General features: G+C 45.9%; 1 protein-coding gene across 1 annotated transcript in view; it reads left to right on the top strand.

The window, feature by feature from the left end:
* The window catches only part of FBXL5 (F-box and leucine rich repeat protein 5), a 79,524-nt gene that overhangs the window by 61,526 nt on the left and 2,904 nt on the right, over window positions 1–15,094 (top strand). The window contains exon 10 of the mRNA XM_019525935.1: window positions 6,553–6,701. Within this exon, the coding sequence (XP_019381480.1) occupies window positions 6,553–6,701 (149 nt within the window). The remainder of the gene's footprint in view (window positions 1–6,552; window positions 6,702–15,094) is intronic.

Here is a 15,094-nt window from a genome sequence, read left to right as displayed (position 1 = left end):
CCCTCCCACCCCGCCCATATCTTTCCTTCCTTGCCTCTTTGCTGCTGCTATCCCCAGCTGGCTGAGGGGCTGGGGGTGGTCTCTAGAGCTGTTCTTATCCTGTGGGGCTGCACAGGGAGCCAGGTTTAGATACAACAGTGACATCTGACAGGTTCCCTTCCCTTGTTCCTGTTCTTGGGCTGGCAGAGAATGCCCAGGGGGACTAGGCACAGAGGAGGAACCTGCCTGCCATGGCTGCTGTTCCTGGCTGAGCCCAGCTCTGTGGAGCCTAGCTGGAGTGGACAGCAGCAGCTCTGGAACTTCCAGCCCAGCCTCAGGAGAGCTGGAGACAATGCAGCAGTGCATGGGAGAGGTGGGGAAGGAGCATGCTGCTGGGCCTGGGGTGGAAGGGAGGGAGGGATTCTTACTTGCTTGTGGGACTTAAAGGAAAAGTCCTTGGCAGTTACTTCCCTGGTGTGATGGACTGAAGTGAAGGTGTGTTTGTCACACTGCATGTCCTGGTCTGTCTCACTGCACCTCCCCTATCCTAAGTGTCTGGCAAATATTGCATTTTTCACATGATTAACATATTACCAGCCTCAAAGATGTTACTCATTAAATGTGGACCATCTTTGCAGCTGGTTTGTATGGTGTCTTAATTTGAACATACAGCATGTTATATATTCAGTGATAGGGCTTGGCTTGACACCTTCAGTGTCCCAGGGTACAATACTCCATGCCCCCTATCTATCCAGTGAACAAACTGGCCCTGTGCTAGGGCCCTAACCTATTCCAGAGCAATAACCAGGACTGTCAAGTATATTGTGCAGCAACCCATAGTGGGGGCAGGGCACGCTCGCCGTCCCTTCACCTTTGCAGTGGAACTAGGGCTATGCTTGTAGGCACGGGCCCTTTTCACCGATTGTGTAGGATTTGGGATCAGGACAATGAGGTAGATGAGGTTTTCTTTAGACAATTAGTGGAAGTTTCCAGATCGCAGGCCCTGGTTCTAATGGGGGACTTCAATCACCCTGACATGCTGGGAAGGCAATAAAGGAGTGCACAGGCAATCTAGGAAGTTTTTGGAGTGCGTAGTGGACAACTTCTTGGCGCAAGTGTTGAAGAGCTGTGCTCTTCTTCAGCTGCTGGTCAAAAACAGGCAACAATTGGTGGGGGATGTAGAAGTCGATGGCAGTCTGGGCAGAAGTGACCACGAGATGATCGAGTTCAGGATGCTGACAAAAGGAAGAAAGGAGAGCAGCAGAGTGTTGTCACTAACTCAAACCTCCTTAAGTATGGCCTCCCCTGGGAGGCCAGTCTCAAGGGGAAAGGAGTCCAGGAGAGCTGGTTGTATTTTTAAAGAAACTAGAGGTGCACTGATGAAGATTTTTCTGGCCGATACCGATGGCTGATTATTAGCCAGCCCTATTAGCTGATACCAGTCTAATAGCTGATATGTAGCCTTGCAGTTTGGAGATCAGCATCCAGCTGGTAAATCGAATTGGGGGGGGTGAGAGGCATGGTGGGGAGGGGCAGATTAAAGCCCCTGCATTGAGGGAGGGAGTGGGGTTGGGCAGGGGCAGGCACTGCCCAGCCAGGATGGGCTGAGGTGTGGGACAGAGCTGCGGACAGATCATTTAGGAGGAATGGGGATGATGGGTGGCACCCTTAGGGGAGGTATGTGCCCCCCGGATTTGTGTGGGGCGAGGGTGGGCTGCCTGCTGCAAGCTTGGGGGCTGCGCTGGCCTCTTCCCAGTGTGGGGGTGGGGCTAGGCTGGGGTTGTGCTCAGGGCAGGCAGGGGTGAAGCAGGGTGAGCGGCAGCAGCACTGGAAGCAGGGGCTATGGGGTGGACTATAGCCACCTCCATAAGTCCCCTTCCAGCACTGCTGTCTGCCCTGCCTCTCCCAAGCACAGCCCTGGCCCAGCACCCCTGGCAGGGAAGAGGCTGGTGCAGCTTCTGGCCCTGAGCCCACAGCGGGCAGCATGCCCTCACCCTGTGCACAGATCTTGGGGGGCACATGCCCCCATGCCTCCCTGGGGTGGGGGGGGTGGCGGGGACCCACCTCCCCTCCCTGCTTCCCTGTGTCCCCTAGACGAGCTGCCCATGGCTCTGCCCCAGCCCCACTACCTCCCTCATCGTGGGGCTCTCATTCTGCCCCCCTCACAACCCACAGATTTACCCCTTCTCCCCGCAGATTTACCAGGCAGATGCTGCTCTCCAAGCTGCCCAGCTGCATTCCCAGTTGCATGCATGCTGCAGCTGCGTGCATGCACATAACATTTATCAGTGACATTATCAACTGCACCAGCCAAAAAAAAGCCAATTGCCGATAATCTCAATTTTCCTTTTATTGGTACCGATCCGATATGGACCGATATATCGTTGCACCTCTATAAGAAACATTACTGAGGATGCAGGAGCAAACCATCCCAATTTGCAGGGAAAATAGCAGATATGGCAGGCGACAAGCTTGGCTTAGCAGAGATGTCTTCAGTGAGCTAAAGCACAAAGAGGAAGCTTGCAAGTAGAAGCTTGGACAGATGACTAGGGAGGAGTATAAGAATATTGCTCAGGCATGCAGGATGAAATCAGGGAGGCCAAAGCACAATTGGAATTGCAGCTAGAAAGGGACATGAAGGGTAACAAGAAGGGTTTCTATAAGTATGTTAGGAACAAGGCAGCCAGAGGCTACAGCGTTAGTCCCTTACTGAATGGGAGAGGCAGCATAGTGCCAGATGATGTGGAAAAGGCTGAAGTGCTCAATGCCTTTTTTACCTCAGTCTTCACAGGCAAGGTCAACTCCCAGACTATTGCACCGGGTAGCACAGTTTGGGAAGAAGGTGAGCCCTCAGTGGTGAAAGAATAGGTATGGGACTGTTTAGAAAAGCTGCGTGTGTACAAGTCTGTGGGGCTGGATGGGATGCACCTGAGGGTGCTGAGGGAGTTGGCTGATGTGACTGCAGAGCTGCTGGCCATTATCTTTGAAAACTCATGGCGATCAGGGGAGGTCTTGAACAATTGGAAAAGGGCAAATTAGTGTCCGTCTTTAAGAAAAGGAAGAAGGAGGATACAGAGAACTATAGACCAGTCAGCCTCACCTCCATCCCTGGAAAAATCATGGACCAGGTTCTCAAGGAATCCATTTCTAAGCACTTGGAGGAGAAGGAAGTGATTAGGAACAATCATCATGGATTCACTAAGGTCAAGTCATACCTGACCTACCTGATGCCTTCTATAATGAGATGACTGGCTCTGTGGATGTGGGGAAAGCAGTGGACATGATGCACTTCACTTCAGCAAAGCTTTTGATACAGTCTTCTGCAGCATTCTTGCAAGCAAGCTGATGAAGTATGGGTTGGGTGAGTGGACTATAAGGTGGATAGAAAGCTGGCTGGATAGTCAGAGTCAACAGGTAGTGATAAAATGGCTTGTTGTCTAGTTAGCAGTCAGTATCAAGTGAAGTGCCCCAAGTGTTGTTCCTGGAGCCAATTTTGTTCAACATCTTCATTAATGATCTGGAAGATGGATGGAGTGCACTCAACAAGTTTGTAGATGGCACCAAGCTGCGGGGAGTAGTAGATACATTGGAAGGTCAGGCTAGGATTCAGAGTGACCTAGACAAATTGGAGAATTGGGCCAAAAGAAATCTCATGAGCTTCAACAAGCACAAGTGCAAAGTTCTGCACTTAGGACAAAAGAATCCCATGTGCCACTACAGGCTTGGGACTAATTGGCTAAGTAGAAAAGGAGCTGGGGATTACAGTGGACAGTAAGCTGGATATGAGTCAGCAGTGTGCCCTTGTTGCCAAGCAAGCTAGCAGCATATTGGATTGCATTACTATGAGCATTGCCAGCAGATCAAGGGAAGTGATTCTTCCTCTGTATTCTGCACTGGTGTGTCTATATCTGGAGCAGTGTCCCTCACTGTAGAAGGGATGTGAACAAGGTGGGCAGAGTCCACTGGAGGGCAGTGAAAATGGTTCAGGGGCTGGAGCACATGACTTATGAGAAGATGCTGAGGGAACTTAGTTTATTTAGTTTGCAGAAGAGAAAAGTGAGGGCAAGGTTTTTATAGCAGACTTCAACTCCCTGAAGGCGGTGGTTCCTAAGAGGGTGGAGCTAGACTGTTCTCATTGGTGGCAGATGAGAGAACAAGGAGCAATGATTTCAAGTTGCAGCAAGGGAAGTTTGGGTTGAACATTAGGAAAAACTTCCTCACTAGGAGGGTGGTGAAGCACTGAAACAGGTTACCTAGAGAGGTGGTGCAGTCTCCACCCTTGAAGGTTTTTAAGGCCCAGCTCTAGAAGGACCTGGCTGGGATGATCTAGTTGGGAATGGTCCTGCTTTGAGCAGGGGTTTAGACTAGATGACCCTTCCAACCCTAACTTTCTGTGATTCTGTGTGATATCTTCCCAGTTAGTAGGATGCTAGTTTTCTGAGCTTAGTACCTGATTCTGTTGCAGGTCACAGCATTCAGAGTAGCTTACCACTCTGGAAAACTCCTTGTAGCAGAGTTTGGCAGCTTCAGTGAAGACTTCTAGAAGGCTGTCTTGGCCTCAGGATAGATTTGGACGGATTAATAAGGTTTCTTTCTGCATGTCTGAGTCTTTTTTTTTTGTTTGTTTTATCCCATATTATTTGGAGTTTCTGCCTTCCTTTGAGACCAGCACATCGTGTCAGGAAATGAAGGAGATTTGTGTGGGGGATGAGTTGCGTGTTGCACCTGCTGAGTTGAACCAGCATGTTGATTAAAAACTTTTAATCCTGGGAGTATTGTTCTGTAGCAAGCTTTGGAATTTGCTGGAGTCCACAGATCTTTGAGGTTGCACCTGATGTGTGTTTATACCCATCTTTTACTTTCTTTCCCCACTGTGAGTATATTGAACTAAACATTATTTGAATGACATCTATAGGTAGAATTAGATCTAAATTATAGCTGTTATTCATTTATGTAGTTTCTGCAACAAACAAATGGTAAGATCTCTAAAACATGAATGTTGGTCTTGCAGTCCTTATTGTGGCAAAACTCCTGTTGCATCACTTGTACGTTCAATATCCTTACCATGAATGCTTCCTAGTAAGATTAGAGAGTGGCATAAAAATCTGCTTTTTGATTATTCGTACCCTGTGTTCTTAAAACTAAAGTGCACGGTGTTAGCTTCTTGGGGAGTAATGTTGTAATGTTTTACCAGGCACTTTCCTTGAGTTACAATTGTCTACAAGTCCCGTTACCTGCAAGCGTTGTGCTTGTTGATCCACAAAAGATTACATCAATCTTCAAAGTCCACTCTGTTCCTGCATTGCTGGGCTCTGCACCTTTCTCCCGTGTAGTCAGAGGACATAGTCACCATCCAGGTTAAACTTTTGTAAGAAACTATATGGAGATAAAGAACTGGAGAAATTTCAATAGCTAAGGCAGGGGGTGTCAAACTTATGGGCCTCCAGGTCAGATCAAGCACAGGGAGCCATGTGATCCAACCCGTACAGGGCATGTGCTGGCTCTGGCACTCCCCATACTGCGTGCGGGTCTGGGGCATGTGCTGCATGCATTACTTACATCAGACCAGATTTGTACTCTGGCTCTGGGGCTGGTCTGGGTTGGGCCACATTGGAGCCAGTGCACAGGGCTGGGCTGGCAGGGCACCACATGTAGCACCACCCCATGCTGTCCCCTTGTGTTGTGTGCACTGTGCATGGCAGGTCCAGTTTGTGCACCCTGCCCAGCCCAAGTTGATGCTGGGAGCATTCTGGATGTGGCATGTGACATGAGCTGGTTCAGGTGGGATGCTACATGCAGCCTGTGCCCCAGATTCCCTGTGCTCTGTGCAGCTCTGGGTTCAGTGGCATGCCTCATGAGCGGGCATGTCGCCTGCAGCATGTGGGCTTTGTGGCACAGGATTGGTCCCAGACCTGTAGACCAGCCCAGTGAACCCTACCTGGCCCCAGGGCTCAATGAGTTTGACACCCAGGAGCTATGGCAATTGAATGACCCTTGTTGAAGCAGAGTGTAGTGTTTTGAGCTTTGCTTCTAAATGCTCTGCAAAAGGGAAGCTGACCTCTGGTCCCCAATGGGCAGCCAGGCAGCTCACTTTTGGGGTTGAATCCTGGCAGAAGCTGAGGCACTGATACTGGGCCGAGGGAGGGGCGTTGTCTGATGCTCACTCACTTCGCTTGTAGCATTGCAACAGCTCCCACTTACTTTGTTGAGCTGCTGGACTTGGTCCCAGGAGAGTGCAGAGCTAGCAAAGGGAGGAGAATGAGAAAGATTTACTTATTTCTCCAGTTGTCGTCAATAACTTTGCTTTGGTATCTGCAGGGCGCACACCTGGTAATAAGCAGAGGGAAAACTTTGGTAATATTTCATTAGAGGAGGTTACTTCTGTGTTCATTTGACAGACCAGCAGTTAGTTCAGTGCTCACTGCTGCCATGGCAGCTTCTTGTCTTTGTTTTCTTCAGATCAGAACTTGCTTGTAGGACATTTCTGAACATGGCACTGTAACTGAATTGTGCATAGACTGCAGTCCAGTTTCTTGTGATGTCTTAACATGTCCTAATTGTCTCTCCCCACAGGGTGCTGACTCTGGGAGGAGGACTGCCGCATTTGGAACACCTTAATCTCTCGGGTTGTCTTACTGTAACTGGCGCAGGCCTGCAGGATTTAGTCTCTGCTTGCCCTTCTCTGAATGACGAACACTTTTACTACTGTGACAACATTAACGGTAATGTCTCTTTCTATAAAGACGCATGATGATTTTCTGGGGCTCCATGTTTTGGGGATTTTTTTAAAGTTTAGTCTGATGTAGTACCAGACACCAGATTCTTATGGTGTTAGTAGGCCCTTACGTGGGATTTAGGTGGGTGGGTGTTAGATACCCAAGTCCAAAAAAGCAGTTCAAATTAGGTTGGTGCGAGCTTCCTAAGACTGTATTACCTGCCTCACTCCACTGTTTGCCTTCATTTGGGACTGCAAGAGTCATGGGGGCTAGGAAGGCAGTTTTTAGCAGAGGGAGCCAGCCTTGGTAGCTTGTTGTTAGGATATTCCCCTGGGATTGGGGAATGTTTGGCAATGGCCCCTACTGCAAAGTTTATTTCTGGTTTTTTCAGCCTAGCACCCCACTGGGTATCTCTAAGTGCCTCTGGTCTTTCTGAATCCCTGTGGAGATGCCTAGCACCCCCTGAATACTCTGTTTAAATGCTCAGATGCATAAACCCAAATCACTCCTACATCATATCTGTGACGTTTCCCTAGTGACTGTATGGGATTCCTAGACTTCTGGCTAGATCATTTTGAATCCTCTGCCTGGGACAGATGTATTAAATTGTGAGTCATTGCTCTGCCCAAATATAAGTGCTGACTGAGTCAATTTGCATCCTGCCCTGAGTTTCTTGATTTATCCATGGAACCTCAACTTTAACTAATGTCTTTGTTTGCTGTGTTGGACCTTTCAAATTTTAAGTAGCTTGTGAACATATCTGTTTTCTTGTACTGGTGAGCAGTACCTAAGAAAACATGTTTGTGATTTCACATGAGGGAATTGCTATTATTTAGTCTGGATAAGAGAGGACTGAGAGGGAGATTTAATAACAACTTGGACTACCTGAAGGCTGGTTACAAAGAAGATGGAGCTGGACTGTTCTCAGTAGTGACAGATAACAGAACAGGGAACAATGGTCTCAAGTTGCAACAAAGGCAATTTAGATATTAGGAAAAACTTTCTTTCTAGGAGGGTAATGAAGCACTGGAACAGGCTGTCCAGAGAGATGGTGGAATCTCAATCCTTGGAGGTTTTTAAGACTTGGCTAGACAAAGCCTTGGCTGGGATGAGATAGTTGGGGATAGCCCTTTTTTGAGGAGGGGTTTGAACCAGATGACCTCCTGAGGTCCCTACCAACCCTAATTTTCTATGATTCTTGAAGACAAGGGATGGGAGTTTTGAATTTCCGATAATTCTTTTGTCATTGTTCTCAATGTCTGTTCCCTGCACCACTTTTTCAGTATCCATCTCTTCCTTCCTGTTATAATGAGAAGGCAGAGGAGGCTCACTGGAAAGACATTGGCTCTTTTCCCTGACTTTACCACTTTGTTACCATTGGGAAATATAGGTCGTAGAAGAACAGAGTAGCTGTTTTTGCACACTTAGAGTAGTGCACTGAGTATTTGACTATCATTTTTAAGAGTTTTCATTTTATTCCTTGACCTTTTACAAATTATAAGAGTTTTGAACTGAAAAGAGCTCTTCTCTGTGAACTGGCTTTTGTTAAACATGGATTTTAAAGACCCTCCATAAAGGACAGTCACTTAAACAATATTTAGAATATGAGTATTATGTTTTAAAGATGATGGGTATATGTTCATTTATCTTCCCATTCTCATGCTATAACATTGGCCAGGGATGAATCTGGGTTGGGGAAAAATGTTGATGGTGATGGGTGCTGGTCAATATATACAATACAATTATAATGAGACCTTTGGCTGCTGCCACAGTTGGAGTTGGGTTCCGTTATGCCAGGTACAAGACAGATTTATGGGAAATAATGGCTCCTGTCTCGTGTAATTAAATTATACAAGGTAAGTGTAATACAAGAGAGAAGGGCAGGAGTGGAGGGGAAAGCTAGCAGAATGAGATCATGTTCTAATGGTTGACTCTGCATCTGATAGTTCTGAATTACTGGAACCTGTTAAAAAAAAATATCCACAATCCCTGTGGATATTGACCTGACACTTGTATGATGTGTTGGAACCTGAAGGCATGTTACAGTTTAGACACTGAAATCCCTTCTCGCATCCTTGGCATATAGCCAACTCAAGTGCAGAATGGTGGAGTTTTAACAACACAAGGGAGATTTCACAAGCAAGGAGTCCAGACCAGTTGGATAGAAAGGCTCACATGGAGCTTGACTTGGTGCTAGATTATTAGGCCCTAGCAGTGAAGCTGAAAGTGACTATTATACCCAAACAGCCAGTGCTCATGACTCCCACAGCTCTTTTCTTTTCCTGTGCCATGGATTTTGACTAGTGCACCCACCCATGTTTTCTTGGTGATTTCATTCATTCCTTTCTTCCTTCCTTCCTACTAAAACAGTTGCCTTGCCTGACTGTTTCCACATCTCCCTCTAAATCAGGGGTGGGCAGAGTGTGGCCTGTGAGCCACATGTGGCCCACCAGGCCATTCTGTCTGGCCCACAGGGCCCCTAAAAAATTTAGAAAATTAATATTTGTCTGCCCCTGGCTGCCTGTCATGCGGCCCTCAATGGCTTGCCAAAACTCAGTAAATGGCCCTCTGCCCGAAGTAATTGCCCACCCCTGCTCTAAATCCTTCACTGATGCCCTGTTTGCAATGTATTAGATTTAAACCTACTTTTAAGGCTCTTTACAAACCCGGCCCACTCTCTCAGTTGTCACTCTCCCTCCCACCTTCCATTCTCTTAACAATACCAGCCTTGATCACACTGTCTACATTTATCTCTACATTTTTTTCAGTCCCCCAACCAGTAACATGTGAAACACCCTCCTCTTAGTTTGTGAAGTCGTAAAGGTTTTTAAATATTACTGTTTAAACGAGTGAGACATAAGCATCTCCAAGCTGAGCACATTTGGAATATTACTGCTGTAATGGTGGCTGTGCCCTCTCTGGTTTCTGGTACCTGCATTTACTGTCATGTCTGAAATTAGATTGTGAGGTCTTAGCTCAGAGACTGTCTCGCTTTGTTCTGTAAACCATTCACCATGGTTGTGGATGCTATGTAACCTGTATAAAACAGTGTGGCAGAGGGCTGATTATGGGAGACAGAATATAATTACCTCATTTACCCCTACTGTTGAGAGAGGTGTTGTATGATATTTAATGTTCTCTCAAGTGATATTTAATGTTCTCTCAAATTAAGCATAGTTCTGAGTACTGAAGCTTGGATAACTAACCATGGTGGGTAATAATATCCTTCATTAAACCCCTCTACAGTTTATTTTGGATGGTGTATTCCTAACCTCTCATTCAGACTGGCATGTGGTATTGCTTCTCAGAATATTAAACAGACATCACATTCTACCCCAGATGTAGCTGCAGTTCTGTGATTGTTGAAGTTATTCCTGTATCACTGCAGTACTTCATAAATAAGAGCAGGAGGATTAATAATCAATTAAAGTGTTTTGTTTCATCTCCAGCAGCTTAAGTTTCTGTGGCTTTCATTTATCGCACTTTGTACATCAGAAACATTATATACGAAAGCACTGTAAAATAATTACAGAAGTCTCTGCATGTTTGTGTATTTTTTTTGTTTGCCACCTCTCGGGTTGTTTTGGGGAGAGGGGATGTGTGCTACGGTGTTGGAAAATTCCTCGTTCTTGCATCACAAAAAGTGGAACCTGAAGCATGAGGCTATGAATGATTCAGGTTTTGCTTTGACACCTGCAAGGTCTTCATTCCCAACTGCAAACTTTTCTTCATACTTTTCCTGTAAATAGTGGGTCTGATGCCATCAGCCCAAGGCATGCATTCTCATGACCGAGATGGAGCAGGTCTCACTGAAGCTGTGCTGTAGAGAAGTTTGCAATTTTCACATTCTCATGAATGTGAGAACTGCTTGATTTGCATGCAGTTTTTATACCGGTCTAGCTGCTGTTTCACTAGGAAGAGTCGTATCACTGTATCCCAGCAGAGTTAAAGTGGTACAACTTTTGTGAGTAGATGAGTCCAGTATCTCAGTTTGAAAGAGCTCTTTCTACAAAGAAGTTTCTTGCTCTGAGACGTTCTTGGTTTACTGGGGCTGTATAATGGTGTGGTTCAACTCTATACATGGAAAGACTTCAACAAGAGATTAAATGTCCCATTGTAGAACTGACCTTGAGTTCCAGAAAAGGCTGAGAAGTTTGTCTGAATGCACACCTTTGCTGCTCAGCTTATTTCTAGAAGAAATATGATGACAAAGCATTGTACCCAAGTGAGATGAAGCTAATGCAGTCTCTTTGAATGAACTATGGTAACTAAAGTTTGGTTATGTTCTTCAGTTGTTCTGGTGCTAGTTCAGCTACAAGTTCCCTCATTATTGCATTCCTGAGTCCAAAAGACTGGGTTGCAAGAGAGCTCAAAGGCCTGGGCTAAGGAATTGAGATGCTGGGGAAATAGGAGTTTGATTTTGATGATGATGAGTTCTGTTATGAAACTCTAAAAATCCACAGGAACGGAGCTTGACTCTAGGTCCATCAGTATATTTTGAAACCTTTGCTCAGGGTACGGGATCCTGTATACTGACATTACTGCTGATTTGACATGGTGCAAATGTTTTGGGTATTGCTTGCATCTTCTGGATAACTGGAATTCTGCTGAAAAGTTCAATGCTTTACTTTACCGAGTTTTAGATTGCCTCGCATGAGTTCCAAATAATATTGGCCTTATTCACTACTGTAGTTAATGCTCAATTTCATCACTTTTATTTTTCATCACTTTTCAGTGTGTTGCTCTTGTCATCTTCCCTCAAATGCTCCATGCATTTAAACAATCTAGAAGAAGAGTCTGTGCACTGGACTGAAACACTAAGATTCTTCTGACTTGCTGCGGATCTGAGGAGGAAAATACCTAGCCTCTTTCTGTAATATTAAGCTACTTCCTGCCTCTCTGGGCTGTGGAGAAGAGAAGTTACTTCTGTTTCACAATTGGGTTTTGCACAGAGTTATGCATCCTTTGCTCAGACCACTGGGTATGTTTACAGCAGGGGTGGGCAAAATGGCAGATCTGGCCAGCATCTGGACTTCATTTCCCAGCAGCGCCTGCCTGTGTTGCTGTGGCCAGTTTCCATGGAGACCCCAGCAGCAGTGGGGGGATGATAGTGCGCTGTGTTTCTACGGAGACCAGTCCCAGCAGTGCTGGGAACTTGCAATGGTGACAGCATGGTCGGGAGCTGGGGTGCAGCCATTATCCACTGCCTGCACACTCCAGCTGTGCTCCAGTGCAGGCAGCAGACTGCAGTTCTGCTCCGGCTCCAGACCACACTGTCACCACTACAAGATCCCGCCCCTGAAGCAGCTCCACACCAAACCATGTGCCCTGCCAGAGCTGTTGGTGCCAGTCCCCATTGAAACCCTGGCTCCACTGTGTCACGTCCTTGCTGCTCCTGTGGTCTCCATGGAAATTGACTGCAGTGATTACTGGGAAATGGAGTCTGCTGTGGGCCCAATCTGGCTCACAGGCCGGAATTGGCCCACCCCTAGTTCACAGTGATCAGAAACCATAGCTTTAATATACTGCCATTAGAGCTTATGTTGACTTAGTAGCTTCTTGCTCTGGTGGTAAAAACATAGATGAAAGGGACGTAGCTCTAAGCTGTTACTTGAACAATTAGTTCATTGCAGCCAGTGCTACTGTCCAGACTGGGTAAACTGGTAACCTTTGCATGGTGCCTTGAAATGAACAAATTCTGACTGGATCAGTTTGGAAAAGTGGCTATCCAGTCAAGACCTTCCGATCAGGATGCCCTATCCCAACGTATATGGGTTCAAAGCAAGGGCTGTTTATATCAGCATCAGAAATGACCTGAGCTGGGATGGAGGGACATGGGAAGGGAGATGCTGTAAAAAATGACAGTGTTGTTGTCTTTGAAGCTGTGTTGCAATGTACATCCTGTGGCAAGCTGAATAAGTAAGTGATCCTTTGTACTGTCAGCTGAAGTATCTACCTGTTCTTCAAGTGCATTACAGCAATCCAAGTTCAAGGTGATGCCATATTCCATATACCATGCCACATCAGGTAATACCATATCCTGTGCCATATGCCCCTGCATATGACACTTATCTTCTGTTGGAAAGGCAGAATGAAGGAAAAGGAAAGAGAGGTTTTCTTTTCCAGTCGTTGCTGCTATGGCCTTGACTGAGCCAGGCAACGAAGCCCAAGGGAGGGGAGTATTGTCATGAGAATCATTTCCCCTTCCAGAACTCTGCCAACACACAGCTATTGGCAATGGCTATGAGAGGGTTAAACCTGTAGCTGCATTGGCCCTGCAGCAGGGTTGGGGGAAATGACACAGATGAGTAGACTGTACCCTTATCTCAAGCAGGTCTGGTGGAGATGGTGCTGAACACAACCCCCTGCCTTCATTTTGGATGGCTAATTTTCAGGAAAAAATGTGAATGTGATATACAGATAAATATGGTTGCCTTAGAATGTGGCACAACTAATTGTGAATATGACAGGTTGATACGGGTGCACCAGCCACAGACTTTTTAAAAAGTGTAATTTGTGGCCTTCCCTGTGAGGAGCTGAAATGCCGTAACTTGCAAACCTCAAAACTGAGAGTGGATACTATACAGTCTCTCCCTTGAAGTCCAGTACCAGAGGTGTAACAACCAGGTACTGCATCCTGGGTGGAAGCTGGAGTAGGGCTGGTGGCAGCATCTGCTGTTCTTGTGCCCCCTCTAAGTAGGTGTACCAAGTTATGCTACTGGCCAAATTGTCTCCATGTTGTCTGGATTAAGATTTATCCAGTTCATATTTAGGTAAAAGAAACATGTACCCTTCTTCTGCCATCCCCCCATGTTCACACAGTGGGGGAAGTGGGAAGAAGAACAATATGGTTTTATTGCAAGATTCAACAGCGTATTTGAGCTAAACAGATTCTTTTGGTGGTGGAAATCCAGTCCAACAGAGGGAAGCATAAATTAAAATGTAAAGGTACAAACAAGAAATTCACAAAGAGTAGCAGAAAGGGAGACTGGGAGAGAATAGCGAGGCCTGCAGAACTGTTGGCAAAATGTGAAGTTAGTGAGGGCAGGGATACCCTAGAGAAACTAAAAGGTTACTTGGTACATACTGTAGGACAGGGGTAGGCATCCTCCAGCACTTGCCAGTGTGTGGCACGTGACGACGTTTTGTTTGGCATCTGTGCCTCAGGACAGATGGTGTGGAAGGGGCCAGGCCTGTGTTGTCACAACAAGGATCGGGCCCCTCTTGGCTCCCCCGTTATCTGAACCCTGGCACACATGCCAACATCTTACAAGTCCAGGTTGCAGGTGTTTTTGGCGCTCTGCCCAAAAATGTTGCTAACCCCTGCTGTAGGATGTTGGGGAGAGAAGTTCTTTCGGCTGAATAAAGGGGGAAATGCTAAAATTTAAGAAATGCCTGAGTTACTAACAAGAAGTCTTTGTTTAGTGTTATTTAAAAAGAAAACAAGTAACAACCCTATTTGGGGTCAAGCTGGGAATGGCTAGCCATTAATGAATGGGGGTGCTTTATTTCAATATTGAGTCATAAAACACCTGAAATTATTTTAGCACATCAAAGAAAATTGAAGACAGGAGGGCCGGAGAGATGTAGTTTAACTGAACATTCAGGTTTGTGTGGAAGCTAAGTAGCTAGGGCCTCAGAAGCAAAGAACTATGTTATACATCAGGAATTGGCCAGAAAAAGAGTAGAAAATACGTATTTCATTTTCAGCATGAGTTTAGATTCATAGGGTCCGTTTCCAGGACTAGTGTTGCTTTTAAGATGGTTATTCATGATTTCGAAAATGAGGTGGCAGCACTTCCAAACAAGTTAAGAGAAGATTGTGAGGAGCTGCACCAAAACCTACAGATTACATTACCTTTCACTTGTGAATAAATTTTACTTTGGAAGGAAAAATTTGAGCTACTTGTATATATTGTCTGGGCTTTAAATTAACTGTAGCCACTCAGGGAGCAAACGGCAGGTAGTGTTAAAGCATAAGAATGAGGTGAAAAACAGCATAACGGTAGCCTAATACCATTTTGTAATCTAATGGCATGCATGATTTTTGGATGTATTATTTTGAACAAGCTTTAGCAGCAATGGAAAGGGGCCAGAGATCCTCTCAAAATGATTTGACTGGCCTAACCCCAGTAGGCTGTGATAGGAAAGCCAGGAGAGTGCTACACCTTTAGGCTATTTACAGACATGGGGAAAAAAAAAAAGCAGCGCTTTACTTTAAAATCAGTGTGCCTCTGCACCAAGCGTAGCGCCTGCCCAGAAGAGGCATTGTGTTAGTTTGACTTGGCTTGCCCAGTGTCTGTATAGGTTGGGTACTTCAGCAGGACTGTTTGGCACTTTTATCTAATAGCTCATTCAATCAGCAATTACGTAAAAGTGCCAAAAAGCCTTGCTGAAGC

The sequence above is a fragment of the Gavialis gangeticus genome, unplaced genomic scaffold, assembly GCF_001723915.1.
Source record: "Gavialis gangeticus isolate Ggan-Ray unplaced genomic scaffold, GavGan_comp1, whole genome shotgun sequence".
Classification (NCBI taxonomy): Eukaryota; Metazoa; Chordata; order Crocodylia; family Gavialidae; genus Gavialis; species Gavialis gangeticus.
This window is presented reverse-complemented; position numbering and strand designations above follow the sequence as displayed.